The sequence below is a fragment of the Kogia breviceps genome, chromosome 11 (genome assembly GCF_026419965.1).
Source record: "Kogia breviceps isolate mKogBre1 chromosome 11, mKogBre1 haplotype 1, whole genome shotgun sequence".
NCBI classification, from domain to species: Eukaryota; Metazoa; Chordata; class Mammalia; order Artiodactyla; family Physeteridae; genus Kogia; species Kogia breviceps.
Window position 1 is genome coordinate 44075655 of NC_081320.1, and position 27479 is coordinate 44103133.

Here is a 27479-nt window from a genome sequence, read left to right on the forward strand (position 1 = left end):
TCTTCAACAGACAGCTGGAAATGATCCATATTGTTTTGTGGAGTTTTATGAGCATCGTCATGCAGCTGCAGCACTAGCTGCTATGAATGGGCGGAAGATAATGGGTAAGGTAAGCTGTCATAATTTGAGAAGGTGACTTGCACTGGAAAATTCTAAGTTGTATATGGTTTTGTTTCCTTTTTAGAAACATTGTATTCGCTTTACAGAAAATGATCACATTTAATATTAAGAAGCTGGGATAAAGCGTTTAGAGGGTATGTTTATGTTAGTATTCTTCATGGTGCCTTGCACATGGTAAATACTAAGATATTTGCTGAATTATTCAAGCTTTGATGAAAGATCTAGGAACATTGGATACTAATGGGGAAGAATAAAAGAAAAAAAATTTATTGGTACTTTAGAAAGGTTAGTTGAATGTTAACAAAGAAGTATGTATGGTTAGGATTTGTTAACATTATTTGCATAAGTGTACGTTAAAAAATAAGTATTGAAATTTGACCAGAAAATTTGAATGCTTCATCTCAAACATATACTTATGTGTTCATAGATGCAAATCTTGTAATATCTGATTATTACCTTTATTTTTATGGAGTATAAATGTAGAAAAATTTTTTTAGGAAGTCAAAGTGAATTGGGCAACAACCCCCAGCAGTCAAAAGAAAGATACAAGCAGTAAGTATATTTTATACTCTTTGAACTTTTGTGTTTATTGTACATAGTAGTTTTATTGTAAAGCATATAAACATCATACATTTGCAGTAATGTTTTGATCGTTATCCTAAGATATGATTGAATGTGTTTGTGTTAATAAATTTAAGAACAAATCTAATCTTTGTCATCAGGTAGTACCGTTGTCAGCACACAGCGTTCACAAGGTAATTGTATCTTCTTAAACATAAAATGAAATCTCTTGAAAGGGTATTCACTAACCACCTGAAGTTTTTTTGTTTGATATTGGGGGGAGCGGGGAGGGAGGGGTCGTATTTCTGTTTGTCTCTCTGGCAATATTTTCCCCCCTTTTTCCCACTGTTGACCAAGTGTGGTTTGTCCACTACTTTGGTGGTATTTTAAGTTCTCTGATCCCCATTGGTAGCAGCTGATGCCTTAGAAATACTTTCACCACTGAAGGGCAAGATACCCTGTTTCCTTGAGGTCATGATCTGTGCTTCATACCAGATCTTCTGATTGCTTGAGTTGCTCCTGAAACTGTGTTTCCCAAATGGCAACCCAATATGTTGCTTAAGGCCTGCCAAATAGGGGTAACTTTTCTTTCCAAATATACTTTGTCAGAATTGATATATATGTCTATTTAAAGTGTTGATCAACTATTTTGTATTTTTTAAGTGGTTTTTTTTTTTTTTTGAGCATTGTCTTTTTAAGAAAACTTCACATATGGGAACGTTTTTTCTCTCCAGTGCTTTTTTAATGGCTCTGATATAAAGTGAAGGGATTACTGTTTTCATTCTGTTGCCTTCAGTCTTAGTTCACTTGCACATGGATTCACATAAACTGAATGGTGTAATGTCTGGGCAACCAAAACTGTTGGCTTTTGAGAAAACTGTCAAATACTTTAACATCAAACTGTTGCAATGCAAGGTATTTCTTTGATTGTTCTTCACAAAATATGGTTAAACCAAGTATATCACATAGGTAAACTGAATAAATGTAAATAAGTACTATTAGAATGGTAATGAAGTCATAAATATATATATATTTTTTACAAAACTTATTATTATTAGTTTATTTTCTTAGGCCAGTATAATAATTGGCTATAAGTAGAAATATAACTGTCAGTTTCCCATTAGATATATCATAGTCCTTAGGAGAATCTTTCCTGTTTTGTCACCTTGATTCATTATGTTTAAAACTGATAGGATTTGTCTAGGTATAGGATAGTGTTATACTTTACTATAATCCATAAATTATTTTAAGAATACTTTACTGAATAGATTTTAACATTTTTTTAAATTCTAAAATTATATTTTTCTTTTCACTTCCCCTTCCTTCCCCTTATAAGATCATTTCCATGTCTTTGTTGGTGATCTCAGTCCAGAAATTACAACTGAAGATATAAAAGCTGCTTTTGCACCATTTGGAAGAATATCGTAAGTAACAGAAGATAAATTTAAAATGCTTTATATTAGAAACAATCTTACGTAGAAGTAATTTGAAAATCTATTGTGAATTTTGGGCATTAATTTTAACACTTGAATGTGATATATTAATATTCACTTGAATAAGTGTATTGTTTAGAGACTATTCAAGCAGTTAACAGCCTAAGATTATTTTCCCATTGATAAGTAAATCTTTGGTCTCCAATTATCTTAGAATTCTTTTTCAATTAGCATTAGCTTTTAAGAGACAAATGTGCTGTTGTGCATATTGTTTCTTATATGCGTGTCTTGCTAGCTTGGTCATAATCTTTAGTGAACTTGTGTTATGACTAAGGAATTTAGACCCTTTGGCACTTCTATGATACCATGCATTTTCTGTTAATATATTTTAACAAAAAGAAACCTTAACAATTCAACCCAAAACGCAGTTATTAAATGTTAATTCCCAGGTGTCTATCCTTTTGTTGTTGTTGCTATTAACAATAATAATAATGCCTTTTAGTGTTTTGTGAAGCACTGTCTTGCTTGCATTTGTTATTAATTGTATAGTTTAGGCCTTTTATAAAAAGCTCACTCAAGGAGTATTCATCATAAAAGAACTTTATATTTTGAAAAGCATGCCGGTAATAGAGTAAGAATAATAAGTTGATGTTTGCACTTTCTTAGAAGTAATCGTTGAATTTAGAAAACAAAATTTTTAGAGTTTCTCGTTGCTTTATTATTGTTATTCCAGGTAGAAGAGTAGGAAAAAGGAAATGTTAGCTTTGGTTTGGTTTGATGAACAGACCAACAGCAGAGATGAGAAGGAGACTGGACAGTAAAAGCTGGTGGTATTGGTGTTGAATTTTGGAAGTTTTTGTTTGAAGAGTTTTAGTTCCTTGGTAGGAGGATGAAAATGCATAGTGACCAAGGAATGACCATAAGTAAGGGGCCAACTTTAAAAGGCAGTCACACGATTAGGGTTTACAAGTGGACTCCTCTGTTAGGTGACATTTTTCTTTGTCTCTTAGAACTGACTTTAGGAAAATAAAGTTCTAATTTCTTGACTGTTCCTTTTAATCTGTTTTAGGGCTTTGATTATGGTTAGCTGGCTTTCTAGCTAGCTTTCAAATATCTAGATTGGAAAGGTCTTAACCTTTGGCCTCTCAAAATTTCTGTAAATCTCTGTATGCAAAGTTTTATGCTTGTTTTCATTTTGGTGTGGAGTATCTTTGTAAGTTTTATCCTATTTTCAGATTAGTCACAGGACCATAAAAGATTAAAGAACTCTGATATAGATCTTTGCTGCTTCTTCCTTAGAGAATCCTTTCAGATATAAGTAAGAATTAAATATATTTCAAGGCTAACATTTCCTGAAACCTACCTTTAAAAAGAAAAGGCTTTTCTAACATTTTAACAGATTAAATGCTATTTTATTAAATATTTCGATTTTGATTGCAGTAGCTTTTCTGAAAGCATGGGAATTTTAGTTTGGCATTAGATAAAGATTGTTTACCAGTTGGTGAGTTTAAGTTAAATGACATTCAAATTTTAGTAATTTCATTACTTTTTAATCAAGGATCAATAATTTCTTTTTGTTAAATATGTTGGTATCATAATTATAGTCTGTAGATTTTCTTAGAGTTAACTATGATTACTGATATATATATCATTTTTTCTTGGTAAGGCCTTTAAGTTTTATAATTTTCAGTCGAGATAATGTCTAAGCTTTAGGCTACCCAAAGAGTTAGTGTTTCTAAATTTGAAGGAACTATTTTCAGTTGGTAGCATCATTTCCTGATTTTTTTCAATTAAAGGAGATAAGTTGATAAATATATATATTGAAAGGTTCTCATGATAGTCACGTATTCCCCGTAGAGATCCTACAACAGTGCTTGATTTATAAAAGGTGTGTAGTAAATGTTGGCCTATTAAAATATTTAGTATATAAAATACAGTACTTTCTTTCCCTAATTTCTATAGCTTAAACTTTTCCTGTTCCTTGAGTTTAGGGTAGTCTAACAAATTTTGCTATAGAAATGAATCGGCTACAAATTAAATGCATGTGTACCATATAGATAATTTTAATAAGTATTTTACATATTGAGAAGTGGCTTGCATTAGTTTTCCCCTTTCACCATCACCTCTTTGTCATTTTGACCCTAAACACTTAATAAATCACTCCTAAATTGATCAAAATATGCTTATGTATACTTTAATATAAAATTATATTGCATGGCTTTCTGACTTGGGTTTTTGTTGTAAAAGTGCCTGTTTTGTTCATGTGTCCTGAGAGAACAAGCATTGTGACATACCTGGCTAACTTAAAAGCAGATTGCCTGTGAAGCACAATTTGAGTCCAATTTTTTGAGGTATGGAGTTTTAGCTATCATGGCTGGGTTTTTTACTCAATCTCAAATAATAGGGCTCTGGTTATTTTGCAGAGTATCTCTGAAGAATGGACAGAATTGCCCTGGCTAACTACAAGCTACGGTTCACAGTGGATAAATGTTGGCGTGCTTTTTTACTTTCTGACTTTTTAAAATTTTGCTTTTATATCTTATAGTTTCCAATCAATCTTATATGATTGCTATTTTAGAATTTAGTATAAAATCTTCTCTTATATAGTATAAAACTAAAGTGTGTGTCTAGTATTTTTCTTCAATGATTTAACATTTCTGAAAAGTCAAGTTCTCAAAATTTACCCATAGTCCAGAAGGGGGGTATGAACTGATCTGAGAAAGTGAAAAAATTTAATTAATTTAGGGAATATACAACTTTTTCATTCTTTGAGTTTCCAGTTTTCTATTTTAATTTTTTAATGATTAGGTAGTAAGTATATAGTGTCAAATAGCAAATTGTAAATTGCATGGTTAAAGAAAGCCATTCATTTAGTGTGCCTGTGAACCCTATAAGTTAAGTAAAATTCATGTGAATAGCTGCTTTTACCATGCTTAATATTTAAAAATTTAAAAACTTTTTGAAGTGGGAGGCAGTTTCTGTACAATGTATACATATATATTTAAGAAGTTATTGATTTGCATGTTTATAAAATTAAGCCTCATTTGCTAATACATGATAAATTTTATAGAATAAAAGGTGAATTTGCATTAAAGGTTCGTTTTAATGAAGATGAAACATGAAAATGAGTTGTGTATGAAATTCTCACTTGATATCCAGAGGAGAGTTTGCAAACCTAAACTTCCGATTGTTTCTGATTTCAGAGATGCCCGAGTGGTAAAAGACATGGCAACAGGAAAGTCTAAGGGATATGGCTTTGTCTCCTTTTTCAACAAATGGGTGAGCTAAATAAAAAGTGCATGTGTAGTGCTTTAAGAGTAAAGGATAAAAATATTCATTTTGTTTTGATTGTTAATCATTTTCCTCATCTGCCATTTGTTCATTTCACTGATAATTAATACCCTTACTAGAGGATATCTTTTTTCTCCTTTTTGGTCATTTAGTCAGCATTTATTTAGCATCTGATGCATGCAAACTACTGATAAAATGTTTTCAGAATATAGAAAGTAGAGGTGTTTAAATCATCAGCCAAAGTTAGATATTGACTATCTCATTTATATATTTAATTCATTACGTCCCTGTTTTATATTCCCATGGTAATTCAAAAGTAGCTAATAAAATGTTCCAGTGGGTGGGAACTTTTCTTAAAATTGTATATTAATGTATTTGAAAATGTCTCATCATTTCCTTCATTCAGTAAACATTACTGAACATGAATTTGCATGGACTTGAAATTTCTGGGTTTTGCAGAGAAAAGGAAGGATAGTGCATTTTGTCAAATGAGAGGTGAAAGGAGGGTATAAAGAAGGAAAAGGCTCATATGTAGTGTGACGGCTGGATAAAATCTTTGGTATGTTCTCCATACAATATAATACTGTGCTGTTGTTTACAAAAAAAGAAAATGAATGAGGAAGCTCTGTAAGTACTGGTTATGGAAAGATTTCCATGGTATATTGTCAGGTGAAAAAGCTCTTTTGTGTAAAAAAGAAGGGAGAGAGAGAGAGAGAGAGAGAGAGAGAGAGAGAGAGATTTCTTTTCCCCCTTCAGGGATAACAAGAAACTTGTAGGGTTTCCTGTTTGGAGGGTAGGTAATGAGAGTTAGGCATATGGGCAGCAGGTCAGGAGACTTCTATCTGTATGGTACTGTTTGAAGTTTGAACCTTATAAAATATTTACAAATACAAATAAATAATTTTTTTAGTGTGATAACTCAAGGTTCCAAACAATTAAATGCAGAGATATCACATTTCTAAAAATATAGTGATGGATGGTAGGAAGAATTTAATGCACTAATCTTGGAGTATACACTAAGGTTTCATTAACCTTAGATTTTATTGTATTGCCTCTAAGTTACGACTGTTGTTTGCCAACGATTACTACAAAAATATTGTACTTTCTGTGTAAGAGTGCCTTAGAATGAGCCATTAAAAATTTTGATAATATAAAATATATTTTAGAAAGGATTTTCTTACTTTAGTAAATGGATTATTTGAAATAGATATCATTTCTTGATGACTTCAGGTCAAATTTAGGAGCAACATTCTGAGTCTTAAAAATACACCCGTTTGCAGTTATGCCAAAGAGTGTCAAATTATCTTGTTTTTTTCTAGTTCCTCTGTCTGTTTACATTGAAACTGTTTGGTTATTCCTCCCTATGAACTCTAACTATCCAGATACTTGCTATATTAGCCAGCTTGCAACCATTTTGCCCCAAATTTACTTTTCAAATAAAAAAATCTGCCCTAAAAATGTTTACATGGCTTGTAAGTTAAGGCAAAAGAGGGTAGAATGCACTGTAATGGTATGTCCGCTATTTGCACAGTAACATCATATCTTGCAATCACATTGTTTAAATGTATAGCTATCATCTTCCTCTCATGAAGTGAAAATGTCTTCTAAGAAGTAGGTTAGCCTAAGAGGTCAGGAAAAATCCGTATAGTAGAAGAAAAGTTGCACATTGTAAAGCATATTGAGAGGTGAAGGGGTAAAAGCTCCGTCATGTATGTGTCCCATCTACCAAGTATAAGATGAGATAAGAAAATACAAACTATGAGAATGTAGCTGGTTCTCAAAGCTTTACTGTTAATCACAGCATATATTTAGGAAAGGTAGAAAAATACCTCATACAATGGATTGATAGCCACAATTAGTATGAGTTCCTTAAAGGATTGATAAATAGGATATTAGTGTCTTGTGCTACTTGGGGAAATAGGTTGAGGGCTTTGGGTTGACTAAGAGTTCATTTTTTTCCATTTGAGATTATGGAATATATACCCCTGCTATATGAAAGTCACTATTTAATGCATATTTAGTATGAAAGTCAGATAGGAAACGATGTCTGTGTGTGGCCTCTGGAGTTAGCCAGAGATGGATTGTAATCCTTACAATCATCATATGATAGGTGTAACTTTGAGTAAGTGGTTTAATGTGATCTTCCCAAATTTATATTTGTTTCTGTACATTTGGGATATGTGATTGGTAGGCATTCTCAGGTCCACAGCGCTGACTGAAATTACCCCTGGCTCTCTTGCCTCTTCCTGTATTGTGTGTGCTAGGCAAACTCCAGTACTGGTTGAACATAGCCTCTCTGCCTACTCTGAAGTAATTGAGTATTGCTAGAGAAAAACTGAGTCAATGGTTTTGCTTCTAATTTAATGGTCACACATTAGATGAGTACATGTTACTGTCTTTGCAAACCTATGTTTCTCTAGTAAATTTGATTTCCTGTTCTTTGATAACTATTTCATGCCCCCTCATTTCTCCTCAGATATTCCTCACTCTTTTCTCCATCACCACCCTGAGCTTCAGCTGAGAAAATAGAAGCTATCATACAGGAATTCCCTGAGCTTTCAACTACCAAACCTACATTAAATGCACTCACCTTCTCCCTCTTCCTCCTATTACAGTGGAGGAAAGGTCCTGTAAAAGACCAAATCACTTATGATTGGGGTCCTACCACTCCGTCCTTTTTAAGGACTTTGATCACTTGGTTATTCTGGGTTTTTTCCCCCGACTAAAGCTTAATTGAGCTTTAATTCACATACCATAAAATCCACTCATTTAAGATATATGATGACTCATTGGTTTTTAGAATATTCACAAAGTTATGCAGCTATCACCACAATTTTAGAATATTTTCATGACCCTGAAAAGAAACTACATACTCATTAGCAGTCACTAGCTTTTTTCTTCTACATCCTCTCCCCTCAGCCTTGAGCAACTATTAAATCTACCTTCTGTCTATATAGATTTCCCTGTTCCAAACATTTTTTATAAATGGAATTGTATAATATGTGCTCTGCTTGTTCTTTTGTCCTGTGTCATAAGTCTTTCCCTCTTCACTGAATCATTCCCATCAACAAAAAAACATGTTCTGGTGTCTCTTAACCCCATATCCCTTCCTTATCTATATCCCTATTTCTCTTAATAATTCAGAATCCAACTTCTCAAAAGAGTTGTTTGCATATTCTTCCACTTCTCTGTCTCCCACTCACAATACACATACACCCCACAGAAAAAATTTTCCCTCTTCTGTGAGCACGTAATTGTATTTGTTTTCTCGGGCTGCTGTATCAAAGTAGCTGAATGACTTAAAACAACAAAAATGTATTCTTTCAAAGTTCTGGAGGATAGAAGTCCAAAATCAAGTTGTCATCATGGCCATGTTCCATCAAAAGACTGTGGAATAATCCTTCTTTCCCTCTTCTTAGTTTCTGGTGGTGACTGGCAGTCTTGGTATCCTTAGCTTGTAGCTGCATCACTCCAGTCTCTGCCTTGGTCTTCACATGGCCTTCTCCCCTCTATGTGTGTCCATGTTAGCTTCTCCTCTTCTACAGCGGCCCTTCTTAAAGCGCCCACCCTAATTTGTATTGACCTCATCTTAACTAATAGATCTGCAAAGACCCTATTTCCAAATAAGGTCACATTCACAGTTATGGGGCAGGGTAGATAGGACTTCATATAAATTTAAGAGACACAGTTCAACCCACAACAGTGATTAAACATCATATGGAGTTCAGACTTGTTAGTGTGGTAAGCAGTATTTCTTTCTTTTTTAAGAATATGCATTTCCTTTTTATGTGTCTCAAGAACAGCTTTTAGTTTGCCTGTTTTTTTGTGCTAGTTTAAGCTGACATTTGACATATGCAAACCAAAGCTGAACCCCATCTACTTTTCACTCTACTCTTTTTTCTAATAAGTTTATTTATTTTTTTGTATATGTATGTATTTTGGGCTCCATTGGGTCTTCATTGCTGTGTGTGGGCTTTCTCCAGTTGCAGCGAGCAGGGGCTACTCTTCGTTGCAGTGCGCAGGCTTTTCATTGCTGTGGCTTCTCTTGTTGCAGAGCATGGGCTGTAGGTGCGCGGGCTCAGTAGTTGTGGCTCACGGGCTCTAGGCTTGCAGGCTCTAGAGCACAGCCTCAGTAGTTGTGGCACATGGGCTTAGTTGCTCCGTGGCATGTGGGATCTTCCCGGACCAGGGCTGGAACCCATGTCTTCTGCATTGGCAGGCGGATTCTTAACCACTGCGCCACCAGGGAAGTCCCTTTCAGTCTACTCTTAAGCTGGCTTTTGTTCTTACTCTATACCAGCACTACCCTTTTCAAGTTCACCTCTTGACTTCTGCTTGCTTGACTCTGACAGTAGATTTTTAAGGGTTTCTTCCTTCATCTCTGGCTATTCCTTCTTAGTCACCTTAGCTAGTTATCTCTCCCTTACCCAGATTTCAGATTTTGCTGTTTTTCAGGGCTCTATCCCAGGATGCTCTTTTCTCTCTAGTCTTTCTTCATGACTCTGAATCTTATATCTCCAGCTCCGTTTACTTCACACTTAACTAACAAATGGTCTTCATTTAGATGTCTTACAGATATCTCAGACTTAATGTGTCTTAAATCGTCTTTGTTTCTTCCTCAAACTTGTTGCCCTCCTCCCTCCCAGGCTTCTCATTTCCATTAATGCTAGCACTGTCCTCCCTACTGCCCAGGCAAAACCTAGAAATTATCTTTGATTCCTCCCCTTTGACTTACTGTGCAGATCCCTCCCCACCAGTTCTCTTGACTCTTCCTTTAGATTACATCCACTGCTATTGCATTAGTCGTGGTCACCTATCGTTTTTTAAATCTAGATATTGCATTAGTCTCATAAAGTGTCTTTTTCCTTTTACTATCTCCCCAAACTGTTCTCCTTCTTAAAACCATAAGAATGGGGGCTTCCCTGGTGGCGCAGTGGTTGAGAGTCCGCCTGCCGATGCAGGGGACACGGGTTCGTGCCCCGGTCCAGGAAGATCCCACATGCCGCGGAGCAGCCGGGCCCGTGAGCCGTGGCCGCTGAGCCTGCGCGTTCAGAGCCTGTGCTCCGCAGTGGGAGAGGCCACAACAGTGAGAGGCCTGTGTACCAAAAAAAAAAAAAAAAAACCATAAGAATGGCCTTCTTTTTTTTTTTAACATCTTTATTGGAGTTTAATTGCATTACAGTGGTGTGTTAGTTTCTGCTTTATAACAAAGTGAATCAGTTAAACATATACACATGTTCCCATATCTCCTCCCTCTTGCATCTCCCTCCCTCCCAACCTTCCCTATCCCACCCTTCTAGGTGGTCACAAAGCACCAAGCTGATCTCTCTGTGCTGTGTGGCTGCTTCCCACTAGCTATCTATCCTACGTTTGGTAGTGTGTATATGTCCATGCCACTCTCTCACTTTGTCACAGCCTACCCTTCCCCCTCCCCACATCCTCAAGTCCATTCTCTAGTAGGTCTGCGTCTCCATTCCCATCTTACCCCTAGGCTCTTCATGACTTTTTTTTTTTTTCTTAGATTCCATATATATATGTGTTAGCATACGGCATTGGTTTTTCTCTTTCTGACTTACTGCACTCTGTATGACAGACTCTAGGTCCATCCACCTCACTACAAATAACTCAATTTCATTGCTTTTTATGGCTGAGTAATATTCCATTGTATATATGTGCCACATCTTCTTTATCCATTTATCTGATGATGGACACTTAGGTTGCCTCCATGTCCTGACTATTGTAAATAGAGCTGCAGTGAACACTATGGTACATGACTCTTTTTGAATTATGGTTTTCTCAAGGTATATGCCCAGTAGTGGGATCACTGGGTTGTATGGTAGTTCTATTTTTAGTTTTTTAAGGAACCTCCATACTGTTCTCCATAGTGGCTGTATCAATTTACATTCCCACCAGCAGTGCAAGAGTGTTCCCTTTTCTCTACACCCTCTCCAGCATTTATTGTTTCTAAAGAATGGCCTTCTTAAAACATAAATTGGATCATGATAATCTTTCTTAAAATAATCAATTTTTTCCTCTGGCACTTTTCCTTTTTTGCACACTACATTCCAATAAAACTAGTCATCTTTCGCATGCTTCTTTAAGATGTGTACCAAACACTTTCCTGCCTTAACACACCTTGCAGTGCTTTTCCCTCTACCAGGAACACCCTGCTGTTTTGACTTTTCTAGCTCCTCTTCCTCTCTATTTCAGCTTAAATGTCATTTCAGAGACTTTCCCTAATCATGCTGCTCTAAAGTAGATTCCCATGCCTGTATCTCAGCATGGGATATTCTCTCTCAACCTTTTGTTTCTGTCATGGCTTTTACCACAATCTGTAATTACTTTATTTGTCCCCCGCAAAAGAATGTAAGTTCTATGGCAGCAGAGACCATGTCTACCTCATTGACCAACATTTCCCTAGCACTTAACCTGCTGTCTAGAACATGATAGCTGTTCAGTATTTACTTGTAAGATGAATGAGAAACCAAACACTGTCATTAAAAGCATGTTGGATTGTATAAAGTGCAATTTTCGTCCATAATAGTATGGGTTGTTCCATGAACTTTACAATGGCTACCTCATAAGGGCTTTTGGGCTCGAGTCTTTCAGGTGATTAACATTCCCAAAGTCTGATATCCAAGTAAAAGAAAGACAGTTTAAAAGCACCATTGTGTTTTAGAAAAGCTGTCATATATTGTGTATTTCACAAAGCATTTCATTCAAAAAAGATTTGTGAAAAGCAACCATGAGTTTTCTCTATTGCTAACAATTGTTTAACGTCAACTAATAGTGGCTTCTTTGTCATTTCTAATGTTGTGTGGAACAGGATGCTGAAAACGCCATTCAACAGATGGGTGGCCAGTGGCTTGGTGGAAGACAAATCAGAACTAACTGGGCAACCCGAAAGCCTCCAGCTCCAAAGAGTACATATGAGTGTAGGTGAATTGGAGAAGAAAAGGAAATGTGGAATTTTGGAGGAAAATACACTAGATTTTAAATGTTAGAGCTGTTCCCGGAGACTTATTGCAGAAATAGATGAGAAGCAAATCAAGACTACTGTTCAAAAATGTACTTAGTTTTCATTTTTGTAATTATAAATAATAAATTATATCTCTAATGTCAAGTCTCCTATTAAATAGAGAATATTGAGTAATTTTTAGACATTCTTGGGGGAGGTTTAATCCTCAATCAAATGTAATATGTATTAAATAAGCATTTTGATCAAGGTAAATATTACCATTACAGTAGTGTAGTTAATGTTGTTTTACTCTTTCTGAACATCTTATTTAATGAATTAAAAATATTAAATTTTTCCTCCCCAGCAAACACCAAACAGCTATCATATGATGAGGTCGTAAATCAGTCTAGTCCAAGCAACTGTACTGTATATTGTGGAGGTGTCACTTCTGGGCTAACAGGTATGGAGGCTTTACCTATGTGGCATCTTGAGATTAATTTTTAAACTAAAAGGCTTGGTATTTGTAGGATTTTAATGCGGGTTATTTTTGTTTTTTGTCTAACAGAACAACTGATGCGTCAGACTTTTTCGCCATTTGGACAAATAATGGAAATTCGAGTCTTTCCAGATAAAGGATATTCTTTTGTTCGGTAGGGGTGGTTTTTAAAAAAACGTTTCCCCCCAGATCATTTTTGAACATTTAACTTAGTGGTTTTCTTTAAAATTTACTTTGGGGTCTTCTCTGGTGGCGCAGTGGTTGGGAGTCCACCTGCCGATGCAGGGGATACGGGTTCGTGCCCCAGTCCGGGAAGATCCCACATGCTGCAGAGCGGCTGGGCCCGTGGGCCATGGCCACTGAGCCTGCACATCCAGAGCCTGCACTCCGCAACGGGAGAGGCCACAACAGTGAGAGGCCCGCGTACCGGGGAAAAAAAAAAAAGAAAAATTTACTTTGGTTATAAAGAAATAGAAATTTCTCTAGTGTTTATCATATTTGCCACTTTTTAAATAGCTCCCTCCTTCCAACACAAGGCAAATAAAACATTCTATTAAAAGAAGTTTCCCCAGAACTATAAGATCTTTGAGGGGAAAAAAAATGAAAATATGCCATTTTATTGATTCTTTTATATTAAGTTCCTGTTATACTTCAGGCTCAGTTTGATTTTTAAAAATAGGTCTTATTCATAAGCACTTTAAACTATTTATTTATTAAAAAACCTTAATCTTAAAAAAAAACAAAAAATCTTAAAAATCTTAATAAAGATTTTTAACATCTTTATTGGAGTATAATTGCTTTACAATGTTGTGTTAGTTTCTGCTGTATAACAAAGTGAATCAGCTGTATGTATACTAAACAATTTATATTGGTAATTCTTAATATGATTTTCAATAGGTTCAATTCCCATGAAAGTGCAGCACATGCAATTGTTTCTGTTAATGGAACTACCATTGAAGGCCATGTTGTGAAATGCTACTGGGGCAAAGAAACTCTTGATATGATAAATCCCGTGCAACAGGTGAGAAGGTTCTTGACTTTGCAGAGTAATTGCTGGGCTAATAGGTATTTTTAAATGAAATTGTTGATAATCGTCATTAATGCTTCTAGCTAAAATGATAGCATATAAGGGCTTTTCATGTATTATGGTTCCAGAGTAGTGGTTCATGGATGCAGGGGTGACATGATGAATGTGACCACCTCAATTGACTCATGCTTACACAGTGGATTTTAAAATGCTGCAACAAACTTAACAGGGTATTAAATTTTTTCTAATATTTAGTAGATTTATTCACATACTATTTGGAGAACTCACAAGCATGCAGAGCATGGGCTCTAGGCGCGGGGGCTTCAGTAGTTGTGGCACATGGGCTCAGTAGTTGTGGCTCACAGGCTCTAGAGCACAGGCTCACTAGTTGTGGCACATGGGCTTAGTTGCTCCACAGCATGTGTGATCTTCCCAGACCAGAGCTTGAACCTGTGTCCCCGGCATTGGCAGGCGGATTCTTAACCACTGCGCCACCAGCGAAGTCTTCACAAGCATGTTTGATTCAGTTGAAACAAAAGCTATGAATATATTTAGGACCTTGGCATTTTCTTCCAGATTTTGCTGCCTTTGTTTTTCCAGGCAGTTCTAGTGGTTCAAACTTGATCCCACAAACATTTCTATGAGGAAATGGAGCATCAAGATAGGAGTAAGAAAATCCTAAACTATATAACTTTTCTTAAGTAAACTGAATATAGGAATAAATAGTCTTTATCTTCCCTGTCTTCCCTAGCTAAAGGAAACAGTCATGTAGATAATTTACAAAACACCTAAACATTATCCTGAGTTTAATAACCCTAACCCTAACCTACTGCCTTACAAAGAGTATGCCATTTAGAGCATCATTGTAGAGTTAAAGTAGTATAACCTCACTTTTTTTTTATTAGCCGTGACTTTATAAACTTTTCTTTGTCCTTTAGTTGTTTTTTTAAAAAATATATATATAAATTTATTTATTTTATTTATTTATTTTTGGTTGTGTTGGGTCTGTTGCTGCGCACAGGGTTTCTCTAGTTGCCACAAGTGGGGGCTACTCTTTGTTGAGGTGCGTGGGCTTCTCATTGCGGTGGCTTCTCGTGTTGCAGAGCACGGGCTCTAGGCACACAGGCTTCAGTAGTTGCAGCACACGGGCTCAGTAGTTGTGGCACGCAGGCTCTAGAGCACAGGCTCAGTAGTTGTAGCGCCCGGGGCTTAGTTGCTCTGCATCATGTTGGATCTTCCCAGACCAGGGATCGAGCTTATGTCCGCTGCATTAGCAGGCGGATTCTCAACCACTGTGCTACCGGGGAAGCCCTATCCTTTAGTTTTAATTGTAATGATGGCCCTATGTGTTATGGCTATGTACTTGTGGTATATTAGGACTGTATGTGCACCTATAACTTTAAATAATATTAAATTATCTGTTACAATTTTACTTAATAGCAGAATCAAATTGGATATCCACAAGCTTATGGCCAGTGGGGCCAGTGGTATGGGAATGCACAACAAATTGGCCAATATATGCCTAATGGTTGGCAAGTACCTGCCTATGGAATGTATGGCCAGCCATGGAACCAGCAGGGATTTAAGTAAGCATACTTGTTCTTTTCCTTTATTATTAGCCTTTGAAAATGTCAAGAACTTGAGAAGAGATTTTAAGTAATTAGTAGGTAATGTGCCTTCTTTCTAAAGCATAGCCTTTGAAAGACTTAGAGAGGTTTTTACTTTATAGTTTTAAGTGTATATCTTTAAAATTTTGCCTAGAAATGTGTTGTCTTGATTTATAACCAGCGTTATGAGAATTTTGGTAATGCTTGGCAATGAATCAACAAATATTTAAGTAAGGAAATAAGAACTTAATAGTTGCTAGGCTTATTGGATACAGTTATTTTGATCCTAGTTGCTTTATTCATTATGCTTTTTTTTGTGCAAGAGGGTTTATTCATACATTGTTATATGAAAGCTTCTTTATACATCCTGAATTACAATTTTACTTAAATTTCTGAAAAACAAACTGGAAATTAAAACACTTTGCTATTTTTATTAAAAAGAATCTTGTAATGTTGAAAAAAATTATGAGCTTACATATACTGATAATTATCTTAATTTCTTCTTTGAGTAATATAAATGCAAGTCCGTATCATACCAAATGATCACGTTTCCCAGGTAGTGGCTTGTTCAACATATGTCAAACCCCAGATGGACAGTTTTCTGAGATTAGAGATGAGTTCTTCTGAGTTCAAGGGAATAAATGTTTATAGATAAAGGATATTTTCTTAGCTATAATTAAACTAACAGAATTAAACTGTACAAATTAAAGCTACAAGGATGCTTGTTTTTAAAAGAAAAAACCTTTTGCCTTTGCTTTCTCTGGCATAACAATTATTCTTATGTTTGGGTTTAAGAAAAAGGATATTTCCCATGTATGTGTTATTTATTCTTGGCATTACATTTTATTTTAACCAGTGGATTTCCCCTTCCCTCTGCTTCTTTCACGTTCTCCACCAGTCAGACACAGTCTTCTGCACCGTGGATGGGACCAAATTATGGAGTGCAGCCGCCTCCAGGACAGAATGGCAGCATGATGCCTAATCAGCCTGCAGGGTATCGAGTCGCAGGGTATGAAACCCAGTGAAAAAGGACTCCAGAATCTAAAGCCAGTGGCTTAAGGCTACAGGGAGTGTAGTGAAGCCGTTGTTTACTTAAAGATTTATCAAATCAGTCAGTGCAAATGTCAGATACAATGTATTTATTTAAAAGATTCATTTTTTAATCATGAAATTACTTACCATCCACATTGTTTTAAAAAGAAACAATATGCTGGATGTCTGCCAATTTTTGCCTTCATTACCTTTTTTGATAAAGTTTCTCAAATCCTTGTTTCAAATACAAATGCAGGGATTGCTGCCACTTTTTTAAAATTGAGGCAGAAAATTGCACAATGTTGAACTTTTTTCCACTGAAGTAGTGTGCAGTTCTAGTTTGCATTCCTGATATGATTTAAAACATGTAATATAAAGATGTAAAAAGAAAAAAGGAAAACCAAAACTGTGCAGAGTCTAGAAGTTCTTTGTAATCTTCAGCTTATGCACAATTCTATTTTAGGTTTTTTTGAAATAGGCATTGTTTGAGCTGTCCCATCTCCGCTGTTTTCCCTTTGGGGTTTTTAAATATAAGTTATTAGTTTACATCATTTTTGTATCTACATTTTTTTCACAAATTTGTCTTGCCTTATTAAAGTTCTATAAAATATACTTAAATGGAAAAAATGATCTTTAGATTGAAAACTTTTCTCAGATGGATTGATAATTGCATTCATCTTGTGTTTTATATGAGAAGGTGCCTCAAGAATTCCCTGTTGAATTTGTTTAAAAGGGTTTTTATCTTCTGTGATAAACTTTGCTGTGTACCAGGAAATATAAAAACAAAAACTTGTTACTAAAGAAAATTGTGATAAGTTCTTATGAACCCATGTTAATTTCACGTGTCAACTTCTACATTTACATGTATCCTTCATTATGTAAAATGTTTTAGCAATTTAATATTTTGCACAGTTAGCAAACTTTGTATGTCATTTCCTCCTTAAAGGCATCATGCAGAGTTGACAGGAGATTTACAAGGTTTTGTTTGCATGTGAATATCAAATACACACTTTGGTAGTCTTTGAATACAAAGTCATCTGCTCTTGTTTTTCAAGAACTTTGAGACACAAAGTTGTATGTAAAGAAATATATGAATTTGCCATATTCTAGTTATATTTACTCAAAAAGAGTAAATCAACTTGATTTTAATATGTACAAATGATAGCTGTGAAACTGTAGAATATCCTTATGTCAGGCTTGGGGTTTCTTGTGAACTCCAAAATTAGCCTGAATGACCAGCCGGGCAAAGCATTTTTTAAATGTTCAGAGGCCAAAAGATAAACAAACAAAAAACCGTGAAATCCTACCTCCTTAAACAGCCTTCAAAGAGGAGAATCCTCAGTGCAATCATTACTTTGATTCTTTTGGTACCTGTTTTCCTGGAGTTCCCAATTTTATTATTTTGGGGTGGCTCCGAGCATTAAGAGGTTTAATCTTTGATGGCATTGTTCTAGTTTTGAAATTTCTAGTATATTTCAGTCTCTTAGAAGAATTGTGGGAGATTTTGTTTTGTTTTGTTTTCAGCGAAAGTCACAAACTCTCCTCTTCTTTGACTCACAAAGGGGAAGGGTCCCCAGTATACATATTTGGATGCTTGGTTGTTTTTAAGACCAGAGAGCTCCTGGTGTTTTATTTAGGAACAGAAAAGGCCCATGGAATCCTAAGAGTTTCCTGGCCTGTATCCTCCAGGTAGGAGCAGATGACTCTAAGCTGGTCTCTAAGCCAATACTCCTGTAAACCAGAGCCCAGGAAAGACAGCTCATAAATGTATAATTCTCTGGAGCTCAATTCTATGCAGTTGTACTGATGTTTCATCAAGTCACTGTGTATTTTCTAAGTGTTGATAAATTAAAAGTTGCTTTATGGAAGACGAGTAAATTTTTTAAACACTTGGAAATTTTATTTCCTTGTTAATTAACCTTCTACAGATCAGGGCATGCAACCAAAAGCAGCTTAAATACTCAAAAAATAAAATAACAGGATGCTGTTTTTAGATTCTTCTGGTTTATGTTCCTATTTTAGGACCCTCACTTTTATTCAAAAGTATTTTATGTCCTATACATCTGTGGATTGCAGGGTAAATTATTTGGGCATAAATAATCCAAGCAAAAGTATAGTTTTTCTTTCATCTTGACTATCTCAAGAAATAACACTTTTTATTAGCCAATATTTTCTTATTGCACAATTCTAAAATGTACATTGACTACTTTTTGAGAAGAAAGTAGCATTACTCAAAGGCTTATTACTACTGAACAAATTTGCAATTCAGGAACATTGCTAACTTTGCTTTAAATCTTACTCTCAGTGTTAAATCATTTAAAAAATTTACAGTCTAAAAATCATACTGGTATTAGTATCAGTTAAGGAAGTTAAAGTTTTTTAAATGGATTCATTCTCTGCAATATGCATTCAGATTTTACTTTAAAATACATCTGGTACTGTAAAGAACCTAAAGTGGTTCACACTTAATGGGTCATTAATCCAGTATTCTTTGCCCTGACTGTTTGGATATTAAAGTTCCTTTATGTTTTCTATAACCTTTGGGATCTTCTTGCAGTGATTATTGTGTGTGAGAGGTTTTTTTTTTCTTTTGGTCTAGTCATATTGTTATATTCACTCAGGTATTTGTTAGATTTCTTTTTAATCTTATTTCAGAAACCACGGTTTGCATTGGGTTACTGTTTGATACCACAAAGAATTGCTGTAGGTTTAACTCACTATGAAATCAGGATCTCATTTTCCTTGTTAATATTCTCTCCCTGTTGAAAATGAGATTCACATTCTAGTTTTATTCTTCTCCTGTTTTGTCCCTGTGCTTACTCAGCTTCCTTTTGTATGTGTTAGAGTTCTATTACTTTTGAGAAGGTGGTTGATAAGGACTAGTTTGCATACACAAAGAGAGTTAAGTTTACCAAGAGCTACAGGGTGCTCTTGAGGTTACAGTTGAATTGGAAAAATAAAATGTGTTTGTAGGAAATAAAGAACAAACCCTTTAAATGAAAGAGTGATGATTTCTAAAAACAAAATCTTTCTGTAGGGGGTTGTTAACGTTTTTTTCCAGTCACTGCATTTTGCCTATTTAGAACTTAAAGAACATACCTCCAAAACAACAAATTTTAATATAAGATAAAATGTATGTGAATGTTTCTGAGTTGAATAGGACTTTACACTATGGTCTCTAAAGTTGAAGGCTGAAGTTATTCTGATAGTAATTCACCTAAAAAAGGGAAAAGTAGATTTCTGACTCAGGGTTAATAAGCTCGGGTGAGAGGCTGTGCAGAAAATAGTTATTAAGTAGTCTTATATACTATATAAATTATATCCCTAGCTCCTTATTTGTGTTCAGCTCTAGAAAACCAACAGCCACACTTAAACACACCAGGCAAGATTTGGAGGCTCCTACTGTGGAAAAACAAAGCAACTCTTGAGTGAAAAGACAGATGCTGACATTTGAGGGTCCCCTCCAAAAAGTAACTGACCAAGAGTCCCCTTACAGTGGAGCATACCAATCAGGAAGCCCTGCCCACGTACACAAACCTTCCAAACAGGTTTTTAGTGCTTCACTTCTAAATAAAAACAGCCAAAGATCACCAGAAATTGAGAAAAACTTTGATTGTAAAAGGTAGAGCTAAATAAAAGCAACTCTCAAGAATCAGAAAACTTCAATGACTATCATATCCTCAAATAAGATACTGTACTCAAGAAATTAGAACAGGATACTAATAAAATGTCACAGCAAGAAATTAGAATATGAATAAATTCAGTGAGAATATTAAAAGATGAGATGTTCTATAACAAATCAAAAGTGTAGGGAAAAAAAGAAATATGGATCAATTCAGGAGGATTAATATTAAATCAATAGGAGTTCCAGGAAGAAAACAGAAAATAGAGGATTGGGTAGAATTTATTAAATAAAGGAAAATTTCCCTGATGAAATTTTGAGTTTCAAGATTTAAAAAAAGCTAATGTTGAATTTGCACAGTAAATATACAAGACCCATACGAAGCCATACCACTAAGAAATTTTAGGATGCCAGACCTATAAAGAGAATATTCAGAAATTTACCAGATAGAAAAAGGATGGAGGAAAATACTCAACGGCAACATTGGAACCTAGGGATCAATGGGGTGCTGTCTTCAAAAGTGAATGAATTATGTCTCGGGTGGCAATAGAATAAAGACATTTTTAGACATCCAAGTTCTCAAAAGATTTTCTTCCTGTTCACTGATTCTAAGTTACTGGATAAACTCCATCAAAATAAGAGTAAATCAAAGAAAAAATATGATGTAGCGTCTAGAAACAGGATCAAACACGAGTGAGGTAACGGGAAGTCCCAAGATTGCAGCTGTGAAGCGACCTGGCAGCCAATCCAGACTGATGGTCAGAGGGCTAGACTTAAGGTGATCTGAGACGCCAGCCTGTGTATTGTGAGATGTTTTATGGAACTATGGAGCATGTGAAAAGACTAAATACTGGAAGAAAATCAGGCAAATGGAAAGAGACAATTGTCAGGGAAAGCATTCTGTAAGAAAGGAAACATTCCCTGAGCCAAGTACATGCATCAAGATAATATTTCATGTTTTCCTGAATTATATTCACAAATATTTATATCAATACTATTCCACTGCTTTGGTTTTCTTTGGCAATTCCAATTGTGTGTTGGATTTCCTCTGCCTGACATCGGTTTCTATCATTTGTTCTTAATCATTTTTATATTTTTGTTTGCTTTTTTCATTTCTAATCTCTGTTCCTTAATATGCTTCCTGTGGTATCCAGACTCGTGTTCCTTTTAATGTAATCTTCATTTCTGAAAAAAAAAATTTTTGTTTTCTAAATTCCACCAATTTTTGTTTGACTTCAGGGATGTCTCTTCCCTGAATTCTTGTTTTTCTTAGCTGCATTTACTTCATTAGATTTTTTAAATTCATATTGGAATGTCTATATTATTTTCAACTGCTTTGTGGGAACATTTTTCCTGTGAGTCTTCTCCAAGGAAACTCTAAGTAAGTTTTGCTGTCTTATTTTTAATTACAATATCTTGGTACAAATGCTGTGCTTATTCCTATTTGTTCATATTTGAAACAGTTGGTTTTTCCTAGACCAAGTACCAGCAGGAGGATGAAGGGGAAAGACCTTGTCGAGGTTTCTCACCTCCCTCTGTGGCTATAGTGAATTGTCTCCTTTATTAAAAGCGTAGCCATGGGTCTTCTCTGGGATGTGATCTTGTTCAGAAGTTCTGTGCCAGCTCTGAGCTCCCTTGGTTCCTTCATCTGCTACATTAAGGGACCTAACTCCTGTCTTCAAGGAGATCCCCTAACTTGCTTTCTGAAAGACATCACCTCTGGACCCCTTAGGCACTTCACACACCTTCCCTCCCTGCCTCTCCCACACTCATGCTTGTTCAGTCCTCCCCACAGCAGGCTCCACTCAGGGTTTGGCTCTCTTCTCAGAGTGAATATTTGCGAGTGATTTCTGAGGTCTGCCACTACCAGCCCCCTCCTCACTCCCTGTCCTTCCCCCATGGCACTCAGTTGGCCTCCCATTCAGTACCACACTTCCACTCAATGTGGAATGTATAAGTTTTCTTTGCATCCCTAGTTTCACTTAAGATACTGTTTGTGGGAGTCAGTTGGTCATATGTTTTACTTGTCACTCCCTGTGGTTTCCAGGAGAAGTGGAAAGATCCAGAACCAGGCTGCTAACATTTCTTCCAGAATCAGAAGACCAAAGGAATCTTTTTTTTTTTTTTTTTTTTTGCGGTATGCGGGCCTCTCACCGCTGTGGCCTCTCCCGCTGCGGAGCACAGGCTCCGGACGCGCAGGCCCAGCGGCCATGGCCCACGGGCCCAGCCGCTCCGCGGCATGTGGGATCCCCCCGGACCAGGGCACGAACCCGTGTCCCCTGCATCGGCAGGCGGACTCTCAACCACTGCGCCACCAGGGAAGCCCCAAAGGAATCTTTTAACAGATGTAAATCTGATCACGACACTGCCCTGCTTGAAAGTCTGTTTCAAATTGTATTTAGCAGTAATCTAACATCTTTAATGTGGCCTGCAGAGCCTTCTAAAGTACAATCTGTGCTTACCCAACTTCACAGCAAGCCATTCTCCAGTCTCATATAAGCCCTTCCACTCCACACTCATTTCAGTTTCCTGAATAAGTAAACACTTTATATCAGTTAAGGTCCAGTCAGGAGACAGAAGCCAACACTAAAATTTGAAAAGGGAAATTTTAATGTGAATAGTTGTTAAATAATAAAAAGTGGTTAACTACTAAAAGGGATCCAGAAATTGCAGGTGCAAAAAAAAGCAGCTACTATTTATGGACAGAGTGGACAATGCAGAAACTAAGGGTTTAGGAGAGCACTGAGTTTCTCACCTCTTCAAAGTGGGCTTGATTATCATAGGAACGTGCCACCTGGTGAACAAACAAACCAGAGGGCGTGGGCCAGAGCTGGTCCTTAGAAGCTGCCTGCCATTGGCCAGAGGTGGGTGGGCTGGAGATGATCTTTAGAAATGGTCCACCAGGTGGGGGAGCTATAGGGTTGCCAGAATTAGCAAGTGAAAGCACAATCGCAAATATTGCAAGAAACATACTAAAAGTTCTTTGTTGTTTAACTGAAATCCAAGTTTAACTGGGTGTCCTGTATTTTATCTGTCAGTCCTCGAGAGTGGTGCAGCCAACGCTGCCATGGAAGCAGCTGCAGGTAAGGAAAGTGTGGCCTGAGGGTGCAGCCGGGACAGGTCCAGAGAACCACTGACGCGAGCGCCACTGGGTCTTCTGTACACTGATCCATTGGCTTGCACACTGAATAAAAAGATAGAACCAGAACCCATAAGGAATGTGCCTTCCTGTCACCATCACCTTGCCATGTTCCCCCAGTGCCCTCTATTGACAAAGCCTAACATTGAGCCAACTGGCAAAAAAGTGTTTCACGTGTTTCACAAAGCAAGGCCAAGAAGGGTGGATTGGGGACCAAGACTCCCATTGCAGAGCCCTGCCATGTGAATGCCTTTTGTCTGCTCTTTGTCTTCAACTCTCCACTTAAATGTCCCTTCCTCTAAAATGCCTTCCTTTCTTTACCCACAATCTAATAAAACAGTAGCCTCTCAAGCCATCTTATGTTTACTTTTCCTTTATAGCATTTGTCATCATTTTAAATTATGTATTTGTGCGATTATATCTTTAAAACCTGTGTTGCCCACTAAAAGCTGGTGACTGTTTTCTTCAGTGCTATATATACCCAGTAGGTAGTAAGTCAATCAATTATCTCAATCTTGTTTTAACCAAATGGATTTCTACCATGTGCTGATAGTACTACCAGCTAGAGTACTGGGTATGAGGTGATAAGAGCTAAAACTAAAGGACCAAACCAGGGCCAATTCTTTATGCCATGCCAAGTAATTTGAACTTTTTTTTTATCTTAAAGGTCCTAGGGAGCCATTGATCTAATTTGTTTTTAGTCACGATGTCTTCCAGGTTCCTGGCATGAGCAGTTAGATGGATGGTTGGGGCTAGTTACTGGGGTAGGAAAAGGAAGAAGAGCAGTTTGCAAGGGTGAGTAAGGACAGATGCTAGTTAGAGGGCAGAAGATGAAAGCTAATGAGGTCTGCCTTTCAAAATGTGGCGCTTGGACATGTGTGACATTCAGGTAGAAATAGCCAGTAGGTAATGATATGGAATTTGGAAGGGAGATCCAGGCTGAAATAGAGATGGGAGTCATCAGCATTTAGGTGGTAGTTCAACCCATGGAGTGGCAATCACCCAGAGAGACATTAGAGTGAGAAGAGGACTGAGGACAGAACTCGTAGGTCTGTCAGTATTGAAGGGGGCAGAGACAGAGAAGCTTGCAAAGGAGAATGAGGAAGAGCTGCCTGACAGGTGGGAGAAATACTGAGGGCCCATGATGTTGCAGAAATCAAGGAGGAAAACATTCAGGGAGTAGTCAAAAGTCAAATTTGGCAGAGGGGAAAAATACAAGTTGTGAAAAAAAGTCCACTGGATTTCGCAATGAGGAAGTAACTGGGGACTTTAAAAATGAGCATTTTCAGTGAAGTAGTAGGAGCAAAATGTGGACTGTATTGGATTAAGGAGTGGGAGGTGGGGATAGTTAACTAGTGCAGACTGTCTTCCCGATTCAGTGGGCTATAGACGGAAGGAGAGAGGAAAGAGGAGATGGGTTTAAGAAAGCAATAATTTTTTAAAATCTCAATACAATAAACTATGAATAAATCACAAAGATAAGTAAATGACCACCAGAAAAACAACCCCACTCTTCACTCATTCGGAAATACACAACAAAAAACATTCTCCTCCGTTTTATATAGAAAATCGGAACAACAGTTAAAGAATGCATTTGTGTGCATGTGTGTACTGTTTCTCTAGGATACTCAGAATTGAATGATGGATTAAAGAATGTAAATTGTAAAAACTGTATAGTACATATTGTCAAATTATATTGGTACTTTATAAATGTACAGCTCTTTATAAGGGTACAGTTATAATGGTACAGCTCTTAAAAGCTGTACCATTTTACACTCCAACCAATAATGTCCGAAAGCACTCGTTTGCCCCCCTACTTTTACCAGTGCTGATTGTTATTAAGCCTTTATTTTTGCCAATCTGATGCATATAAAATGATCTCTTTTATTTCCCCGATTGTAAGTAAAGTTAGTGATGTGTTCCCATGATAGTTGGCTGTTTGTGTTTCTTTTCTGTGACCTGTCTGTATCCTTTGTCCATTTGACCTCCAAGGAATTTTACACATTATAATAATCACATGTTGAATATGTAATAACTATATATCATGTCTTTAGAAGTAAAAGATGCAGTAAAATTATGAGCAAGGAAGGAAGTGACTATTGAATGATTAGGCAGAATTTTTAAAGACATTAATAGAACCTCTAGAAATTAAAAATACAAAAGCTAAAATTAAAAATTCAATGGACTGACAAAACCAAATTAGATACAGCTGAAGAAATCTGTGAATTGGAACAGTACAACAGTGCAGAGACAAAGAGGTAGAAAATATGAAGAGAGCATGGAGAATAGAATGGGAAATCTAAAATATATTTAAACTGGAGTTCCAAAAAGAGAGAAAATAATTTGGGATGGGAAATATTCGAAGAGATAGCGCTGAGAATTTTCCCGAATTATTGAAGGGTAGGAATTCTCAGACAAGATCCACAATGAATCCCAAGAAGGATAAATAAAATGAATTCCATGCTTACATATATAGTCAAATTGCAGATTATCGAAGACATTTTAAAAGCTGCAGAGAGGGGGTGAAAAAAGACTACTACAATGATATGACAATTAGACTGACATCAAATGTTTCAACAGCAAGACGATAGGCCAGAATTCAGAGGGATATCTTCAATGTGCTTAAAGAAACAACCAACCTAAAGCAATCATACAAGAATGAGGATGAAATAGAAAAAGAAAAGCCAAGAGAATTTGCCAACAATAAATCCAATACTAAATGAACTTCTAAAGCATATATTTCAGGGAGAAAAAAAATCCCAAAACAAACGTCTGAGCTGCAAAAAGAAATGGTAAGCAAAGAAATTTATACATATGTAGTTTAATCTAAAGCAACAATAATAGTGCCTTCTTCTAAGGGAGAACTAAAATAAAATACTGAATAATAATAATATATATGACAGGAGGTGATTAAAGTGTTCTAAGAGCACTATATTTTTTTAGGAGAATAGCAGAAAAATGTATTAGCTTTGGCCTTGAGTTAAAATGTAAAGGATTGTCACTAAAATAATAAAAATAGAGCATATAACTTCCAAAAAGAGGAGGTAACAAAAGAAATCCAAAAGAAGGCAGAAAAAGAAAAGAAACATAGAGAAAGCCAGACAAACCAATCTTAGATGGTAGATGGTAGAAATAAAATTAGATGGTAGAAATAATTCCAAATGGATTAACAAGCATAATAAATGTACTAAGCTAATAAAAGAGATTGTCTAATTGGATTTTTAAAATCTAGATGCATTGCTTAGAAGCAACATCTAAAACAAAAGTATGCAGAAAGATATATATCAGGAAACCCTAAATGAAGCTGATGTAGCCAAATTAATAGCAAAGAAAATATATACACATCTGTTCTCATGCACACATGGAATACCTAAGAAAATACTGGTTTTAAAAGGTCACGGGAGTTAGAAGGGTAAGGGAAGTTGAAGAATAATTATTGCCAATTGGCAAAAATCAAAGAACTGTGAATATTTGTTCTAATGTGCAAATACCACACAAATTCTTTTTATTGGAAATGCCTTTAAATATCAGAAGCTATTATTCATCTATTAACAAATAAATAAATAAGGCAGAGTTTCTATGAGATCAAAATAAGTAGCTTATCATCTTTTCTGACCATAAAGAAGTTAGGTTAGAAATCAATTACGAAAACACATGTATAAATAACTTATAAGTCAAAGAAGATGCCATAGTGAAAATTTTAAATTATTTAAAATTTAAAGAAAATAAAAATACTGTATATCAAAATTTGTGGAATGCAAGTAAAATGGCACTTTGAAAGTAATGTATACCCTTAAATGCTTATATTAGAAAAGAAAGGTTAGAAATTAATGGGCAGGGACTTCCCTGGTGATCCAGTGGTTAAGAATCCGCCTTCCAATGCAGGGCATGTGGGTTTGATCCCTGGTTGGGGAACTAAGATACCACATGCCGCGGGGCAACTGAGTCCGCACGCCACAAACTACAGAACCCGCACACTCTGGAGCCAGTGCGCCACTAGGGAGCCTGCGTGCTGCAACTAAGACCCGACACAGACAAAAATAAACTTTAAAAAAATAGTCTATATATTAAAAAAAATACCAATGAGAGAATTAAGTAAAGTGACTAGGTAAAAAAATATTAATATACTGAAAATTAACATACCATAATGAACCATATCTTGAGAATATTGTGCAATTCTGAGAATCCTATTT

General features: G+C 36.1%; 1 protein-coding gene across 11 annotated transcripts in view; it reads left to right on the forward strand.

The window, feature by feature from the left end:
• The window catches only part of TIA1 (TIA1 cytotoxic granule associated RNA binding protein), a 30755-nt gene extending 11693 nt beyond the window's left edge, over positions 1 to 19062 (forward strand). The window contains exons 3-14 of one of the 11 annotated variants that reach the window (XR_010835508.1): positions 11 to 109; positions 618 to 672; positions 843 to 875; positions 2018 to 2105; positions 4538 to 4603; positions 5318 to 5393; positions 12232 to 12340; positions 12728 to 12823; positions 12929 to 13013; positions 13757 to 13880; positions 15327 to 15472; positions 16392 to 16907. Coding sequence is in view for 8 of the 11 variants with exons in the window: in XM_059079817.2 (XP_058935800.1) it covers positions 11 to 109; positions 618 to 672; positions 843 to 875; positions 2018 to 2105; positions 5318 to 5393; positions 12232 to 12340; positions 12728 to 12823; positions 12929 to 13013; positions 13757 to 13880; positions 15327 to 15472; positions 16392 to 16518 (1038 nt within the window). In the remaining 3 variants the exon portion in view is untranslated. Of the gene's footprint in view, positions 1 to 10; positions 110 to 617; positions 673 to 842; positions 876 to 2017; positions 2106 to 4361; positions 4466 to 4537; positions 4604 to 5317; positions 5403 to 12231; positions 12474 to 12727; positions 12824 to 12928; positions 13014 to 13756; positions 13881 to 15326; positions 15473 to 16391 lie in introns of those variants that run through there. The other 10 variants (XR_010835506.1, XR_010835507.1, XM_059079817.2 and 7 more) reach the window with 10 other exon arrangements.
• Positions 19063 to 27479: the final 8417 nt, after the last annotated feature.